The sequence below is a fragment of the Eulemur rufifrons genome, chromosome 1 (genome assembly GCF_041146395.1).
Source record: "Eulemur rufifrons isolate Redbay chromosome 1, OSU_ERuf_1, whole genome shotgun sequence".
Taxonomy (NCBI): Eukaryota; Metazoa; Chordata; class Mammalia; order Primates; family Lemuridae; genus Eulemur; species Eulemur rufifrons.
The window spans coordinates 48,983,710-49,003,181 of NC_090983.1; the positions used below are offsets into that span (position 1 = coordinate 48,983,710).

Consider the following 19,472-nt stretch of genomic DNA (forward strand, 5'->3'; position numbering starts at 1 on the left):
GAGGGAGAGGGAAGAGTGGGAGGCCAGCTGGAAGAGTATTCCAGGCTGAGACATGGATGATAGTCCATAGGAGATTTAGGAAACCACAAGAGTTTCCGAAGGCTACAGAACTGTGTGCGAAAGTAAGCCAAGAGGTAAGACTAGGAAGGGAATTAAACATTGAGGATCTTATTTACTATGCTTGGACTTTGAATTTTATCTTAAAATCAATTAGAAGCATGGAAAGATTTATGAGTTGCTGAGTGACATATTTCTGATTTAGAAAGATCTGCGTGGTGTCAGGACAGAGAATAGATTGGGTAAGGGTGAGCCTAGAGGCAGGAGGATAAGTTGAAAGGCTGTGATAGGAATTCTGGTGAGAAATGTTGAGAGACCAAACTGAGGTACAGGGAGAGAAGTATAAAAACAAGAGGGTTTGAACAGCATGTAGGAGGTTAGACATTGGAGTTGCAGGTGATGTTAGGGAGAAGGGTGAAGGTGGTCTTCTGTGTTCTGTTCCTGGCAACTCCAGGTGAGTTGCAGACAGGGTGAAAATGGCACGATCCATTTTTGATGTTTTGAATTTGAGCTAGTTGTTGAATGTTTGGGTGGAGATTTTCAATAGAGTTCAAAAATTAGGAGAAATGAATTATGTACTCAGAGGTTGTAATTATAAGAGTTAACATATTCACTTTGAAAGAGAGTGTTGAGTAACAACTGTTGCACTTTCTTCTCCACCCCACCTCCAATTGTACAGAGACACAATCCACTCAACACCAGTGGCTTGTTGTGATAACACATCCAAACTTTGGAGTTGCTTGCCCTCTGCCATCAGGACCACATCAATGTTTCTGGAGGAAGTTGAGTGTAGTTTGAGAAAGTTGCCCAGATGATTTTGATAGAGGCCTTCCAGCCCCACCCCTGACACTTACTTGTATGAGAGGAAAAGAGCAAAGACTATAGCATCCTGGAACACCTAGATGTTTAAAAATACTCAGAAAAAGTAAATTTGTAAAAGAAGGCAGAAGCACAAAAGAAAAATCAGAGTGCACAATAGCCAGTGGAAGAAAAAATATTTTAATGAAGCACACAACAGTATTAATCACAAAGAGGTGATGAAATGAAGATTGTTGGCATTGAACGATGTAAGGTCATAGGGACCTACACAAGAATATTTCAGCAGGAGGGTGGTGACAGAAACTAATCAAGAATGAGTTGGGAAGTGGATGAGTATTAAGAAAAAGCTGGAGCATGGAGGAAAGGAAAACAATACAACAATAACTCGGTCCTCTCTCAATCTTTCGTATCTGTTATCATGCTCTGTACTACTTAAGAGATGCTTGAAAAGTGCTTGTTGAACGAGTGAGAGGATGGCTGAGTGAATATGTTCATGGATAACTAACTGCAGGTTCCATTAGGTCTTATCTTCCCTGAACGGTAAGAGTCATTGAGAGCATCATTCTATTGAAGCAAGTGACAGTTTGGTTTTAGCTTTAAAAGAAGGTAAAGGACACTCCATTCAAGTGAAATACCTTCTATAGATCCCTGGTAATTGAGAATATTGTAAGTACTGGAGGGATGATATATAAATTTTAAACTATAAAGCACTATACAAACATTCTCATTTATATTACAGTATTATTATGGAATTGATTGATAAAGACATGCCAAAATGAAATTTCTCCTCCTTTTAAGTGTGTTTTCAGATATTATGGTTTTTGATGATCTTTGACCTTGAAGAGCTGCTTCTCTGCTTCCCTCCATGTAGACAGCATCTGGTCTCCATCTCCAGCCAACAGCGACAGAGAGGGGCAGCTTGAGGAGATGGGGTGAAGGTGGGAGCACCAAGCTCACTTCAGTGTTCAAAATTGTATCCTCAAGTTTGCCTGGCTTAAATTTCTAGAGTACACAAATCCCGTGAGATTTCTAAAAGACCTCTTCAAGTCTAAGTAAGAAGTGAGAGAGATAGAAGACTTGGAGGATGTCATCAGGAGTTTTTTAATAAATGGAAAGTTGGGAATCGTGGCAGTCTGGGGAATGAGGAGGCAGATTTTGGTCCAGTTGAAAAAACTTTCTAACAGTTGTGGAAGAATCTGTTCCCAAAGTAGGGGAACCCCGCTGCTCTAGATTCAGTGCTGTGTGGCAGTTTTGTTAGAGGCATCCTAAAATTGATGTCCCATTGAAACAACTGGCTTCTGATGTCTCCTCCAGCTCTAACAGCTCGTGAAAGAAAGGGAAATGATTGTCAAGAGAAAGTGAAAGAAACCTCTTAGATTGTTCCTACACATTCCACCACCAACATTTTTTGAGCCTCTGATATGTTCAGGGCATTCTGTGTTTCTCAGTAGGGATGTTATTTGGTGAGACAATCCTTCATCAGTGCCGCCACACACATGCACACATGTTGTGACAATTATGAATGCACAACATGTCTGAGAACCAGTGATAGGTGCTGGTGCTAGAAATAGAAGTAAGACAGAACTTAGGTCTCTGTGTCTCCTTCACAAACTTGAAATTGTTGTCATCGGTGTGCGTGGGGTATTATGCCCTCTAGCCCTCTCCATTAATACGTTACTAGCATTTGTATTTCAGCCTGCCTAACTGACATGCCCTGCTCCTTGAGGGAAGAGAAAAGAAAGATCATCTCCATGGAGGCTCAGCAATGCATGTTAAAATAAAATAGTATTTCCTGAGTGTCAGCCTATGAGTGATCACTAGATTCAGAAGGGAAGGGCTGGCTCATAGATGACATAGCACGTGGGCACACCTACAAAGCTAGGGACCACTAGAAGAATCACACGGCCTTCCCAACACCTTTACCAAGGCCGAGGAAGTAGCGTCACAGAAACCCAAGTGCCAAACATTAAACACCTGGCCGGTGGATTCTGGCTTTAGGTTCAGATCATGCTCTATTTCCAGAAACTCATAGGAAACACACTTTAACTGGTCATTTCCCTGAGATTCTGGATTGGCTGAGAAATACTCCTGTTTATGAATCCTGCCTAGTTCACTCTGTGTCCCTGTTTCCTCCAGTATTTCAGATGGTGTTTGACAGGCCCTGGGTAGCATTGGTCTCTGATCCCAGCACCACAGGAATGATCTAAAATTCTGAGAGAATTTTGAGTGAACAATTTTCTGCAGATTCCCAAAGCAGAATATCTATTGGCTTTCTTGGGAAAAATCCCAAGTGTAACTTGTACCAAATTAAATCCAGAGGGTTCTGCAAGAATGTTCTGGCCTTGGGTCTGCAATGAATAGAACATTTTGTGGTTCACACTAGAGGTCATGGGAGAGTCCCCAGGAAATAGTGGAAGACAGAATTGTAGTTCTTCAAGCTGCTTGTCTATAAAACCTCTACAGCACTGTTTTATATAGTGCCATTTCAGTGGGAAAAGAACAGTATTAAGAGGAATTACTTTATATGTGTTTAACAAGGCCAGGAGGACTCTGTAAAAAATACTTCCAAAGGCAACCCCTCTTAGATATAGTAATAGCCAGTCTTCAGATTTATCTTATCACCTTTGTATCAAATCTGAGAAATGTCACTGGGAGGTTAAATGTTTACCTGCTTTTCTCTGGAATCAATTCATTCCATTATTTCTTATTCTCCCCTGCATCACTGCCATGGAATTACCAAATTCTCCTTGTTTCAGTTCTTACTACATTCTTTGTCATATGAGTGAGTTATCTTAGAATTTAGAACTGTTACTACTTTTCTTCTCCTTATGTATTCTTTTTTTTTTTTTTTGGTATTTTTTATTTAAATAGATTTAGGGGGTACAAGTGTTTTGGTTTTTTGTTGTTGTTGTTGTTGTTGTTGTTGTTACATGGTTGAATGGCATAGTGAAACCTACGCTTTTAATATACCTATCACCTGAATAGCGTACACTGTATCCAATAGGTAATTTTTCATCCTACACCTCCCCTCACAATCTTCCCCCTTCTGAATCTCCCATGTCCATTAAGTCACTCTGTATGACCATGCATACCCATTTCTTAGCTCCCACTTATAAGTGAGAATGTGTGGTATTTAGTTTTTTGTTTCTGGGTTACTTCACTTAGAATAATGGCCACCAGTTCTATCCAAGTTGCTGCAAAAGACATTATTTCACTCTTTTTGATGGCTAAGTGGTACTCCATGGTATATATACACCACTTTTTCTTTATCCAGTCATTCATCAGTGGACACTTAGATTGGTTCCTTATCTTTGCAATTGTGAAGTGAGTTAAACATCCGAATGCAGGTGCCTTTTTTATAAAAAAAAAAACTTCTTTTCCTTTGGGTAGATCCCCAGTAGTAGGATTGGTGCAGTGAATGGTAGGTCTGCTTTTAGTACTTTGCAAAAGCTCCATAGAGGTTGTTACTAATTTACATTTCCACAACAGGTATAGCATTCCCTTTTCACCACATCTGCATCAGCATCTATTTTTTTTTTTTTGACTTTTTAATAATGGCCATTCTGACAGGGTAAGATAGTATCTCATTGCGGCTTTAATTTGCATTTCCCTAATAATTAGTGATGTTGAGCATTTTTTCATTTATTTCCTGGCAATTTGTTTCTCTTCCGTTAAAAATGTCGGTTCATGTATTTTGCTCACTTTTTAATGGGGTTGTTTTGTTCTTGCTGATTTGTTTGAGTTCATTATAGATTCTGGTTATTAGGCCTTTGACAGATGTATAGTTTACAAATATTTCCTTCCATTCCATAGGTTGTCTATATACTGTTGATTATCTCTTTTGCTGTGCAGAAGCTTTTTAGTTTAATTAATTAAGCCCCATTTATTTTTGTTTGTATGGCATTTGTATTTGGAGTCTTAGTCATAACTTCTTTACCTAGGCCAATGTCAAAGATAGTTTTTCCTCGATTTTCTTCTAATATTTTTATGGTTTCGGGTATTACATTTAAGTCTTTAATCCATCTTGAGTTAATTTTTGTGTATGGTGAGAGAGAGGGATCCAGTTTTGTTCTTCTGTATGAAGCTATCCAATTTTCCCAGCACCTTTTATTGAATAGGGTGTCCTTTCCCCAGTGCATGCTTTTGTCTGATTTGCTGAAAATCAGTTGGTTGTAGGTATTTGGCTTTATTTCTGGGTTCTTTATTCTGTTCCATTGGTCTATGTGCCTACTTTTATAACAGTACCATGCTGTTTTGGTTACTGTCATCTTGCAATGTAATTTGAAGTCCAGTAATCAGATGCCTCCAGATTTGTTCTTTTTGCTTGGGATTGCTTTGGCTATTTGTTCTCTTTTTTAGTTCCTTATGATTGTTTTTTCTAATTCTGTGAAAAATGATGTTGGTATTTTGATAGGAATTGTATTGAATCTGTAGATTACTTTGGGCAGTATGGACATTTATTTATTTATTTTGAAAATGTATAGTACTGACAAGTATTTGATTTTTTTTTATTTCATAGTATTATGGGGGGGGTATAAATGCTTTGGTTACATAAATTGCCTTTGCACTGCCCGACAAGTATGCCCATACCCCAAAGAGCACACACTGCACCTGTTAGGTGTGGATTTACCCATCCCCTTCTGCCCCCTCCCACCTGCCTCCCACCCTATGAATGTTACTTCCCATATGTGCACATTAGTGGTGATCAATTAGTACCAATTTAATGGTGAATACATGTGGTGTTTGTTTTTCCATTCTTGTGATACTTTCACTTAGAATAATGGGCTCCAGCTCCATCCAAGATAATACAATAGGTAGTTCATCATTTTTTACGGCTGAATAGTACTCCATGGTATACATATACCACATTTTGTTAATCCACGCATGTGTTGATGGGCGCTTGGGTTGTTTCCACATCTTTGCAATTGTGAATTGTGCTGCTACAAACATTCCAGTGCAGATGTCTTTTTTATAGAATGTCTTTTTTTCCTTTGGATAAATACCCAGTAATGGGATTGCAGGATCAAATGGTAGTTCTACTTTTAGTTCTTTGAGGTTTTTTAAGTATTGGTTCTTCCAATCCATGAGCATGACATTCTTTTCCATTTGTTTGTGTCATCCACGATTTCTTTCATCAGTGTTTTGTAGTTCTTGTAGAGCTCTTTCACCTTCTTAGTTAAGTGTATTCCAAGGAATTGTTTTCTTAATTTTCTTTTCAGATTGTCATTTTCTGGTAAACAGAAACACAACTGATTTTTGTACGTTGATCTTGTTCCCTGTAACTTTGCTGAATTTGTTCATTAGCTTTAAAGTATCATTTCTTCTTTAAATATTTGATAGCATTCACCAGCAAAACCATTTAGACCTGGTACTTTCTCATTTGGAAGGTTATTAATTGTTGATTTAATTTCTTTAATATATACAAGCCTGTTTAGATTATCTGTTTTTCCTTGTGTGTTTTGGTAGATTGTATCTTTCAAGGAATTTGGCCATTTCATCTAAGTTATCAAATTTGTGGGCATTGAGTCATTCATAATATTTCTTTTTATCCTTTGAATGTCTATAGGATCAGTAGCTATGACCACTCTCTGATTTCCAATATTAACAATTTATTTCTTTTCTCTTCTTTTCTTGATTACCCTGGTTAGAGGTTTGTTGATTTTATTGATCTTTTCTTAGAACCAGCTTTTGGTTTCATTGATTTTCTCTATTGTTTTTATTTCATTGATTTCTTCTCTAATTCTTATTGTTTCTTTTCTTCTGCTTACTTGAGATTTAATTTGCTCTCTTTTTCTAGTTTCTGAAGGTGGAAACTCAGACTATCGATTTTAGATCTTTTTTCTTTTCATATATATGTATTCAATTTTCCTTAAGCACTGCTTTTGCAGCATCCCACAAATTTTGATAAGTTATATTTTCATTTTCATTTAGTTCAAAATATTTTTCATTTCCCTGGAGACTTCTTCTTTGACCCATGTGTTATTTAAAAGTGTGTTGTTTAATCTCCAAATGGTTTTGTATTTTGCAGCTGTCTTTCTGTTATTGACTCTTAGTTCAATTCCATTGTGATTTGAGAGCATACTTTGTATGATTTCTATTCTGTTAAATTTGTTAAGGTAAACTTTATGGCCCAGGATATGGTCTATTTTGGTGAATGTTCCATGGGAGTTTGAGAAGAATGTGCACTCTGCTGTTGTTAGAGGAATCATTCTATAAATGTTAATTAGATCCACTTGATTGATGGTATTGTCCAATTCATGTATATTTTTAATAATTTTCTGCCTGCTGGATATATTGATTATTGATAGGGAGATGTTAAAGTTTCCAACTATTATAGCAGATTTATCTATTTCTCCCTGTAGTTATATCAGTTTTGCCTTATGCATTTTTGATTCTTCGTCATGAGGGTCATACATATTTAGGATTGGTATGTGTTCTTAGAGATTGACCCCATTATTATCATGTAATACCCACCTTAATCCCCAATAGCATTCCTTGTTCTAAAATATGCCCTGTCTAGAATTAATATAGCTACTCCAGCTTTCTTTCAATTAGTGTTAGCATAGTATATCTTTCTCCATCCATTTACTTTTTTTCCCCTCCAGCTTTATTGAGGTATGACTGACAAATAAAAATTGTATCTATTTGATGTATACAAGGTGATGTTTTGATATATGTATACACTGTGAAATAATTATCACGTTATATCAATCAAGCTAATTAATGTATCAACCACCCCACATAGTTATCTCAATTTATTTATTTTTGAAATCTACCTCCTCCTTTATATTTAAAGTGGGCTTCTTGTAGACAACATATAGTTGAATCTTATTATTCTTATACATTCTAATAGTCTCTGCTGAACCCAGGACAGGGTGGGCAAGGACAAGTAAAAATACCTCAAAGCTTTTCTACCATTTTTAAGTTGCCTTTTTCTTGCTTCACCTTTGCTTGGGTACTGTAAACCTTTGACTACTTTCCAGAATTCTGAAAAAGTTGATTAAGACAGTTTTTGCTTGCTTTTCTGATATTTCTATAGAAAGGTGGGCCCTGGGAGCTATCTACTCAGCCATTTTAATTGATATCTGTCAGATATTTTTATATTTCATTGGCTTTTAGATGAATCAATTATTTTAAAAAAATCAATTCTGACTTTTTTTCTAATTTGCTAATTTCTGATTTTGTATTGAATCAATTTATCCCCCTTAATGTTTGCTTTATTTTATTAGCATTTTTCTATAATTTAGACTTGAATGTTTAATTAATTTATTTTGCCTTTCTTTAAAAAAATTATCTAATGCTATATATTTTATTTGCGCTGTATATTATAGGTTTTTAAATGTAGTGGCTTCATTATTATTATTTTTTAAAGCCTATAATTGTAGTTTGTATTCTCTACTTGATTTAAGAATTATTCTTCCAAGTGTTTTTTTAAATTTTCTTAGTGATTTGTTTTATAATCTGAGCTTTTTGTTATTTATTTCTAATTTTATTATATTGTGGTCTGACTGGTTATATCTATTTGAAATATTCAATGTCACAGACATAAAGGTTCATAAGTCCCTTACCTATACTATGAATTATACTATTTATCAATATAAAATGCCATTTTTTAGCCTTAATGATTTTTGTTTTGATTTCTATTATAATTTGTCTGATATTAATATTGCTAGTCCTGCTTTCTTTTGTTAACTTATCCACTTTTTTGTGTTAATTGATATTTAATTATACATTTTGTTTTGTGTGCATGTGTGTGTCCCGATAAATCTACTCGTATTTCTTTTGTTTGCTTTGTTGTATTTTGTTTTATCACATTTTCAGTTATTTTTTCTGTTGCTATTTTCGAATTTATGCATACTATTTTTAGCCTACTACATTTTAAAAAATTATGCCTTTATTTTGGTGCCAACTTTAAGAAATAAATGGAATCTATTGAATCCTCTTCCTGTCTCTGAATGAGGCAATTATGGAAGCACACATTCTCCTTCACTTTCCATATTTTGTCCAAACTCTGTAATGTTGGTTACAGATATTCTAATTTTTACATTATGAATATTCTCTTTTAAGAATGTATTCTTAAGATTTATGTTAAGTTTCACAGACATATTAACAATTAATGACAATTATTTAGAATAAACAGTAAGTTTCACTAGGTTCATTTCTCACAATTTTTTTTTTGTGATCACTCTCTGGAAGTGAGTGATCTTATTGGTTTTGGAAATGCGAGGTCAACATAATATTCTATACCCCCTAGGAACATGTGTCTTTGGTAAATCTCTACAGTGCTTGAACAATGTTTGAATGTGAGTGCCTTTAGCCTGGCCATGCTCCCTGGTTCACCACAATCTCTATTGCTCCCTTCTGCCTGCTTGATGTGCCTGCCTGGGTAATGGTTTGTGTTTACATATTCTCTTCTAGTACTCCTTAGGCCACATGCAGTTTCAAATATCCTGACCCGGGGAGATGGGGGATGGGGAGAGGGGATGGGGTATAACTACATGATGAGTGCAATGGGCACTGTCTGGGGAATGGTACGCTTGGAGCTCTGACTCGGGGGGGATGGGCAGTACATGGGCAACGTATGTAACCTGAACTTTTGTACCCCCATAATAAGCTGAAATAAAAAAAAAAAAGAAAGAAAAAATGCGATCCTATGTTCTTACATTGAGTAACACTCTGCTTTATGCCTTTTTTTCTCTTGGACTTAGGCTTTGGAAGATAGAGTATGGGAACTCTTGCAGGAAGCAGACAAGACAGCTGAAGAGAACCAGGATCAGAGTCAGGTGTACGAAGCCATGGCCAAGACTCTGGGTGAAGCGTGGGCTGCCCTGGTCTCCATGCTTGAAAGAAGAAGGGAGCTCCTTAGGTTGACCTCTGAATTTTTTGAAAATGCCTTAGAGGTTTGTATTTTTAAAAACTCCCTTCTCTACACCTGAGCAAATGAATAGCACTCCTAAAATGTTTTATTTCCACAAATGGGCAATGCAATCAACTCAACAAAATGGCAGAATAATCAAGACATACACAATGCATTTAATTTTTGATTATCAAAAAATAAAATTGTTAATATTTTAAGTGTAGGTCTTCAAACAAAAACAAAGTACAGCTAACTAAAATTAAGTAAAACATTAAGTAAAAATAGGAACTCTAACTCAGAAGTCATGATTTATTTCCCTCTTTAGAAGATAGTCATACAGTTACCTTAATTACAAGATTACTAGGAAATATTGGTCTAGAGTGTTCTTGTTGGCTAAAAGGTGGAGGATAAAATTTCTTCTGCTTATTTTTTTAAAAAAGCAATTACAGAATTTTCCATGGGATGTTTGACTTGTACTTAAAGCATTTTTTAGAATACTTTTCTAAGGTATATAGTTGATTTCTCATAGCTTGAACTCATTAAAATTTAAGAGAAGAAAAAAGTCCTCGACCTAAGACAGCAATTTCTCCCTGTGATTTTTCTTGAATTCTGTGATTTTTTTTGAGGTTCCCAATTTCAAAATGTGAGATTCAAAGAACATTATCAAAGGAGGTGTTATAAGAGTCTCATGCTCTACCGACTGAGCTAGCCGGGCCAAAGGAGGTGTTATATATGGTATAAGACAGTTATTGGAGATTTCACTTTTAGCTTCTCTGTCAAGTGGGAGCACATTCATTTTGATGTGAGAGCACTGCTTCATTATGATGAAGCACTCACTTTGAAAAATATGACATCTTTAAACTGAAAATTTGGGACTTACATCCAAAATAATGAAGGAAAGAAGATTAGTAATAGAACATCAAAATTGAGGTAGACAATCTCATGCATCATGAACTTGTTTAAAAGCAAAAGAAAAGAGCAAACACTTTATTGTAACTTCCAAGGTTTGTTTTCCACAATTTGAACACTAAAGTCCAACTCACAGTTCATTTTAGAGACTATCGTGGGGAAAAGTTCCATATGCAATCTTTTTTCCTGAAAAGAAATAAAACAGCTGAAATATACCTACAGAGGCCAAATTACAGATACACCTGATTCATTCCATCTTAGTAAGTGCGGGGTAGGTGTCAACCACCCTTGAAACTTGGCTCTTTTGAGCACAGGAAATTATCTTTTTTCTAACCTTAGCCCCACTGTTTGTTTCTCGCTGTGTTTTAGTGTTAACGCTAGCTTTTTTTTTTCCCATAATGAGCAAATTACTTTCGGATATTGCATGAAGTAAAAGGAAATACTAGTCAAACCATAAAACCATAATTCAGACCAGCACTCTTATTCTTATACTTCAGCAAGCTTTTATTGGATCTAGTGAAAAGACTAATTGTTTCTTGTATTATCCTGCTTCCAATTTTGTGGAGCATTTCATACTAAGCTGCAGACAAGCTCCTACATAATCTTCGTGCCCCTTTTGCATGCCAAAGCAATTTTCATTAGTGATAAAAAGGAAGAGGGTGAAATTAACTCTAGGGTCTTTGAAAAGTGCTCCCCTGTTGCCACTTCTACCCTTCATAAGCTGCAGAAAGAAGAATAGTGTAAATTTGAGGTGGAAAAAGAAAATATCAGTAAGATAAAAGTTAACAGAACTTTAGGAAAGCTTTTTCTGAATAAAGCATTGTTTGCTTATAGATCTATTTATTTTTAATTTTAAATAAGCTGAAATATAGATATAAGTTATACAGTGACTCGAAAAATTTTTGTAATGTTCTACAGGGAAAAACCAAATCACCTACGTAGGAGTGGTGGTTTTTTTTTTTTTTTTTTTTTTTTTTTTTTGCTTTCTTTCTCTCTCTTTGAGGTTCTCTTTAAGGAGTATCTTTAAAATCAGAAATTGAGTGAATTACAGATATAAATAATCTGTTAATATGATCCCCTTAATGAATGAACTATGTACATGCAGGAGTTCCTTCGAAGTGCAAACTGACTTCTTATTGCATAGTTGATTATTATTACAGAATGATGTCAGGCTCACATATTTAACCGTCTGGTAAGTTATTCTCTTCTCAAACACTGCTGCAAGTTAGGAGCACTGCCCCTAAGTGACAACGGCAGATGTCCATCAGGCTGTTCTAAGAGGATGGCAGAGGCCTCTGCATTTCTACAGCGTGACAGCCTGCTTGTCATTCTCTCTCTCACCATTCCCCTGCATTTACAATTAGATTTTATATGGCTGTTGTAATAATCAAAATACAGTAGATCGTGTTAATCCAATAGTTTCATAAAAACATTAAAAGTCACCAAATTCAAAGCTCATAGTTTGGAGAAGACTTGAAAAAGAGGACAAGCACTGTGGTAGGCTGCTATGACCTTCACATCAATACTTTCCCTTAATTAGTTTATTCTAAACCTAATCTAAAGGTGAACATATTGACTAACATACTCTTATAGGAGCACTACTCAGCCATAAAACAGAATGAATTAATGCTTTTTGCAACAATTTGGATGGAACTAGAGACCATTATCCTAAGTGAAGTATCTAAAGAATTAAAAAACAAACACCACGTGTACTCACTATTAAATTGGAACTAACTGATGAGCACACATATGCACAGAAGGAAGTAAAACTTAATAGAAATCAAGCAGGGGTGAGGGGAGAAGAGGAGATGGGCAAAAACTTACCTAATGCACACTATTTGGGTGATGGCCAGACTTATAGCCCTGACTCAAGCATTACAAAAGTGATCCATATAACCAAAAACATTTGTACCGCTATAATATTTTGAAATAAAAAATGCTCTTGTAAACTATAATACTTACCATTGACTCTGTGCTAGAACAAACCAGCTATTTGTCTACCACTATAGACATACTGTGATAACATAACCAAATACATTTTAGCCTCTTCTAAAATTTGTTTCTAAGATTATTTCCCTGAGAATTTTAACATCACTCTAAGCATCTCTCTCTCTCTCCTATTTTCTCCACAGAGAAAAACAAAAAGAGAGATCAATCATATTCCTCACCACTTAGGGTGTCAAAATACCGTGCATTTTCCTTGAAATAGAGGAGAAATTTTCCATTTGTCATTCTTGCTCTATCTGACCTCATTTTTATTTATATAAATAATGTATAAAATTATTGATAAAATGCAAATAAAATTACAAATTATAATCTCAAAACTAAAAGTTTACCTCAGCTCACTTATCCTTAATCTCATTTCTTATTAAGGTCACCATTTGGTATGTATCTTTTGAGACCACTTTATGTACAAATATATTAATATATATTTTTTGCTTTGTATAAAAACTGAGATTAGAGTGTTTATTATTCTGGAACTTGCATATTTCACCTCTAAGTTCAATCATAGAGAAAAAAATAACTATATTTCAACCTTCTAAGTGAGTTCTTACGTTAAAATTATTCATAATTATATAGGTTACTTGTTAGCCATCCTTTTGTTGGTTTCCCTTAGCAAACTTTTTGCTTATTCTTTAACTGCCTTAGAATGTTGAAGGTGACTATATTCACTACATAGAACCCAATAGTTTTGTTTGAAAAATTTAACAGACATTTGCACAGTAAACAAGCTGGTTTATTTCAGCAAACATATTTCCAAATATGAAAGGAATCCAAGGGAAGGAGAAGAAAGTTCTTACAGTGACACTTTGTCCCAGCAAAGAATCGGGTCGCTCAGGCAGGGGTTGTTGCAAAGGATGGAAAAATAATAGAAAATAGAAATAAAACAATACACAGAGGCAAAAATACAGTTTATAAAGAATAGATTTATGAATATAGAAAAAGCAAGGGTGCTTGGGTGTCCCCAAAATATTCCCATGAATTTTGAGGCCAAGACTGAAGTTTTACATCAGTATTTATAGGTACAGTGATCGATTGCCAGGAGTAAGAGATTCACATAATAACAGGTAGTTCAGTTTAGGTTTAAAGTCTCCCAAAGGCTTCTATAAGTCCCTTAATTAATTCTATCTATGTGAACAAACGGTTACAAAATCTTTTTAGGACAAACTTCTAAGTTTTAAGATAAAACTATAACTTTAGCAGAAAAGTTAAACAGAGACATAGTGGCTCCATATTTTATCTAGTTATTGTGTAATGCAACAGATCTTCAGAAGTCTGAGCAAGAACTGTCCCTTAGGCTAATTGCTCTTAGCCACAGGTGTCTGTCTCTCGGGTGGCACATCTTTTTGATCAGCTGCCTTCCCTTGGCTCCATGCAAACCTGCTTTGTCGTTCAAAGCAGGCGAGAACCACAGGCCTGAGACTGCAGCATCACCTTGGAAAGCAGCTGCTACTGACCATTGAGACGCCCTCCTGAGGTGAGGCAGCTTTTGATATGCGAACTAACAGGTTCGCATATTCCTTCAGGGTAAAGCCTTGCAAAACTCCTGAAATCATTTCTGTCTCTAATATAGTAATATTAATCTAGCTGCCAACAACTTTGTAAATTGGCTACATGCAAACAGACACTCTCACAGAAACACCCTAAGCCAACACACACACAAACACACCATCACACAAACGCACACATAGGTAGGCCATTAATTTATGAAAGTCTACAAATAACAAAAAGTGGAACATTAATTTTTTTTCAAATATCTTTCCTTTGTATTTCTGTTGTAGTTTGCTATTAAAATAGACCAAGCTGAAGATTTTCTCCAGAATACTCATGAATTTGAGAGTGCTGAGTCCTTAAAATCACTTCTTCAGCTTCATGAACATCATACTAAAGGCAAGAAATATGTTATTTCTCATAGAAACTTTTATAGGTTTTAAAAGACGTTAATATGAGAATGCTTATGTATCAATGTGTATTTTTAATTTATTCATGCATACCTCAACTTGTTCCAAGAAAGATTAAATAAAGCTTTCTTTTTGCTTATCTTCTGAAAGAAAGAACTATTTGTAAATGGTTCTAAGGGGACAGCAGAGGAAGCATCCCCCCCAGGAGATTCAGTTATTTAATCTGCTAGTTTTAGTTGCTGAGGACAGCAGCCATTTCCACCTTGTTCGTCCTTTTATCCTCAGCATCTAGCAAGGTGCCCGGCACATCATGGAGCCTCAAGAAATATTTCTTGGTTGAATATATGGTTGAATTCAGTGAATGTTCCTTCTAAGAGTCAAGGAATGAAAGTCATCCTTTAAATAAAAAAGAAATAGTGAGATTTTTCCAAGATAGAAATCTAATAAAATACTACACAAAAAAGGTTTTCAACTCCCTCTGAACAACTATAAAGATAGTCTAATTATTAACCAACAATTTGTATGCCAGACCTTTCCACTAGAATTTGGGGCGGGCCAGAACTGGAGCAGGAAAGGCATTTGTAGGTTTTTTGTAGGCATTTGTAGCAGTGACCTGTCATCTTTTGCTTTAGGAGTAGGTTTGATAAATAGATAGAAACAATCACCTCTTTTCTTCCTAATGTGTTTTCTAATTTTGCTGCCAAATAGAACTGGGTCTGAGTGGAATGACTTTCTGAATTTATCACAGTTCTAATTTGACTTCTAGCTCTGCAGGCCTGTCATGCTGGACAGGACAGAAGGTGTTTTTAAAATCACAAGTAGATTTTTTTTTTTATATCACCCTTCAAAGGACCCTGGATAATAGATCATTATGACTAATTACTTATCACAACTTTTGCAAAACTCAAAGATTAAAGGACTCGATCTTTCCTGTGTAAATTTTTATGAGATCCTACCAAATGCATACATGTAATTTTAACTGATTCTTAGTCTGTAAGACCTGTCACTAAAAAGGATTAGAAGCAGCATCAAAAGATTCTGCATTAAAGCAGTGGCTGCACATTTTTTTGCAGCAGCAGTGATCTAGCTGGGTCCAAAGGGGATGAGCAGAATCACATGAAAGTCCTCCTAGGAGACTGGAAGGCGAATGGAGTCCAGGTAACAGGTGGGTTCTGTGGTCTCAATTCAATCTTCTTCCACCCACCATGATCATCACACAGAAGTTTTACCTGCAGAAACCTGACAGTGACTGATGCTTTTGTTAAAGAGGCTCATTACTGAGGCCATCCAAGGAAAGCATTTTGCAGGGGGATTGGGAGATTGTGGAAGTAGGGACTTTTCCATAAATGTTTGGGGATGGAGCTGGCAGGGGAAGTAACTTTAATGCTGTTTGTGGTTGTTTCTGCTGATATTGGCTCCATCAAAGTCACTAGTATCTGTGACGCAGTGAACCAGTTTAGATGGGGTACATGCTACTTTGTTTGGTGGCCTTAAGCTGCACATCCCTGGCATCCAGCTGATAGCAAAACCAATGTCTTGCTTTTCAGGGGTATAGCCTTTGCGAGTCCACTGGGCCTCCTCTCAATTGGAAGAGATGGATAAAATGCTAGCTGAAGACAGGAAACATAGTTATTTTAGTAATGACAAAATATTCTTCTTTCCTGATGGCATGTTTATCATGACATTTTTGTTCACCTCTATGTGATACTTGAAGCGCAGGGATTGCAGAGGGCTCTCTGGTCAGGAGACCTGGCTCCCAATTCAAATGCCCAATGGTGTTTCATAAAATGTTTCCATGAAACAAAAAAATGGGAGATGATGAAATTTATTAATCAACTAATCCAGCACGATATGATTAAGATGAGCTGATTTGAAATGTATACTCAAGGATGAAACTCTGATTTTTAGTTAAGGACTTCATATCTATTATCTTTATATTTAAGGAAATAAACTGTAAGTACAGCTAGGAGTTCTAATAAGTTTCTGAGATAATAGTCAGTTGAGTAATACAAAAGGTGTGTGTTAGGATAACACAAGCTGGAAAAACTATAACCAAACTCACCCCTAATAGCCACTTTATTTCAATGAGCTTCACCAAAGCTTTTTCCTTATTCAGCAATGCTAAGGCCACATTGCACATAAGAAGCTTAAATTCTGTAACACTGCAGAAGTCAGGACCAGGATGAATGGGTTGAGGTTTCTGCCCTCTGGAATGTTTCAGAATAAGTGGCTTCCCTCCTTGCCACATGATAATCTCTGAAATAGTTGAAGATTAACATATCCTCTTATTTTTTCTCCTTTGGCTTAAACATGCCTAAAGTCCTTTCAAACAAACATGATTTTCAGGCTACTTAACAGCCTACTTGCCTTCAATCCAGCAAGACACAATTAAACATTTTCTGAACCCATACCTGTTGAGAACACCAGGGCCACATGTCAGGGAAGTGCATGGCCCTTGTCCTCGGGAAGCCTGCAGTTTAGTAGGGCACGTACACCCTTGTTGGTGATTTCCTTCTGTCCTTCCTGCGGGTACCTCTGTTATACCACCCCACCCACTGTCTAGTAATAATTAATTTTCTTATTTATTTCCATCCCCACATCGTGAGACTCTGGATCTCCGAAGCTTAGAATAGTGTCCTACTCAAAAGTATGTTTATTGAGTGTTCTTTGTGTGTAAGTCTAAGGTAAGACATGCTAGACGTGCAAAAGTGAGCAATAAAGGTGCTACAGGGACATTAGGAGAAGAAAATGTACTCTAATCCCCGAACAATCACAATTTTACCCTCCAGTTTTCCAATGGCCTTCTTCAAATGAACTTAAGACCTAAGAAACTGCATCATGGAAAGATGTTCATAATATTGTAAATTCTTCAATGCAAGGGGAAAAGAAACACACCCTCTCTGTATATACATAAAAGGAGAATCAGTCATACTTATTACTTCTTTAAGGCTGTATAAATCACCGCTCTTCTGTCTGACGGGCAAGGCCCCCTCTAAGCTGCTGTTACCTCGTTTCTCCAGTTGTTTCTTTCACATCTCCATAAGAACTTGTTCTAGATAGACAGGTCTTCTTCTGCACTCTCCTCCTCACCCCCATCTTGTTCCACACCACGTTCATTGAGGTTTTGTTGGGCCACTATGGGCATTTGCCTTTAAACTTCAGATTTAGTCCAATCTCCTCAGGATATAGAACACTTAACCACCACTGAAAACTGATTGAAACAGTGTCAAAATCCCATGATTTTTCTGTTGCCTACACTGAATCACGCTATCGCTGAACTTTAGCATCCTCTCGTTTGGCAGTCAGTGCTATATTGCAAATGATAGGCCATGATGTGTGACCAGTTGTTTCTTTGAAGTATTGTAGGCAGTTTATGTTTACACATTTAAATTCCTTGCAGTACAGCTTTTTATGTATTAACATAAAATCCACATATATTTCAAATTATTAAGAGTCCAAATATTACTTTATAAAAGCTTGCTGATCTCATCATTCCTTTTTCTGTGTAATTTTCTTCTAGAACTCTTAGAACGATCTCTAGCCCTTTTAAACAAAAGTCAACAACTCATGGACTTCATAGAAAAATTCAAGTGTGATGGACCTAACGTCAATCCCGAGTTGATTCAGGGAGCTCACAGCAGCTGTCTGAAGATCGACAGCCTTCTTGAACTTCTGCAGGACAGGAGAAGGCAACTAGACAAGTACCTGAAGCAACAGTGGCAAGAACTGGGTCAGGTTCTGCAGATATGCCAGTGGGACCAACAGGAAAACCAGGTAACCCAAAGGGTCATTGGGTGGCGTCCTGGCCTCAGATCATTGGTTACTATGTAGATTAGTGATGCCATGGCACAGTTTCTCAGCCTTCATGGTCAAATCCTTTGGTCCTGGCTCCAAAAGCCTTTCATCCAAACTACCATGTTGTTTTCCCAAGTAAGTAATATTAAAAAAGATTTTTATTTTCTTTCATTATAATATTGATTTTATAAATGGCAGAACACCCATGGGTGGTTTTGAAAATGACTTTGCTCTATTGTTGGATTCTCATTTCCTTCCAGGTCACTACTTTTAGACACGTTTCTTTAAAATTCTGAAATGTTAATTGCAGTTTTCTTGGAATTTGGATAGGCATTATGGTGCTGAAAACTTTTACTAGATCGTTACTAACATCAGTAAAAAAAAAAGCCTGTCAGCCCAAAATGGAGACAGTGTTCTTAGAACAGTGATCTGGTGCCAATGAAGAACTATGACCTTGGCCTATGGCTGAACGCTGAGTGGTCAGAGGGCTTTGGGGTTAATGGGTTTGCAGGCTCATTAGAGCTCATTACTTAGACAATAGGCACAGCTCTGATCAGTTGTTAGTATGCTGGCCATGCATTCCTTCCATTTTGGTCATTTGTGGGTAAGAGCAGACAGAACTCTCTTTACAAAACCCCAACTTAAATAGATGGGATATTTATTGCAACATTTCCAATTGCCACAATCCCATGCTTGAATCTATACAGATTAAGCAGAAGAAATTTTTAGGGAGAGGTGATGAGGAGAGAGGTCTCCTGGTGTTGTACCTCTATGGGTTTGGATACATGTATAATGACATGTATCCATCATTATGGAATCATACAGATTGTTTTCATTGTCCTGAAAACCCTCTGTGCTCTGCCTATTGATTGCTTCCTCCCCCAACCCCTGGAAACCACTGGAATTTTCACTATCTCCATAGTTTTCCCTTTTGCACAATGCCATATAGTCAGAATCATGCAGTAGGTAGCCTTTTCAGATTGGCATTTCTCACTTAGTAATATGCATTGAAGTTTCCTCCATGTTGTTTCATGGCTTGATGGCTCATTTCTGTTTAGTGCTGAATAATATGTACCACAGGTTATTCATGCATTCACCTACTGAAAGACATCTTGATTGCTTCCAAATTTTGA

The 19,472-nt window shown here is 36.5% G+C and overlaps 1 protein-coding gene across 1 annotated transcript in view; it reads left to right on the plus strand.

The window, feature by feature from the left end:
• Positions 1-19,472, plus strand: part of CCDC141 (coiled-coil domain containing 141) — a 158,943-nt gene that overhangs the window by 36,602 nt on the left and 102,869 nt on the right. The window contains exons 3-5 of the mRNA XM_069470241.1: positions 9,585-9,776; positions 14,425-14,533; positions 18,065-18,318. Of these exons, the coding sequence (XP_069326342.1) occupies positions 9,585-9,776; positions 14,425-14,533; positions 18,065-18,318 (555 nt within the window). The remainder of the gene's footprint in view (positions 1-9,584; positions 9,777-14,424; positions 14,534-18,064; positions 18,319-19,472) is intronic.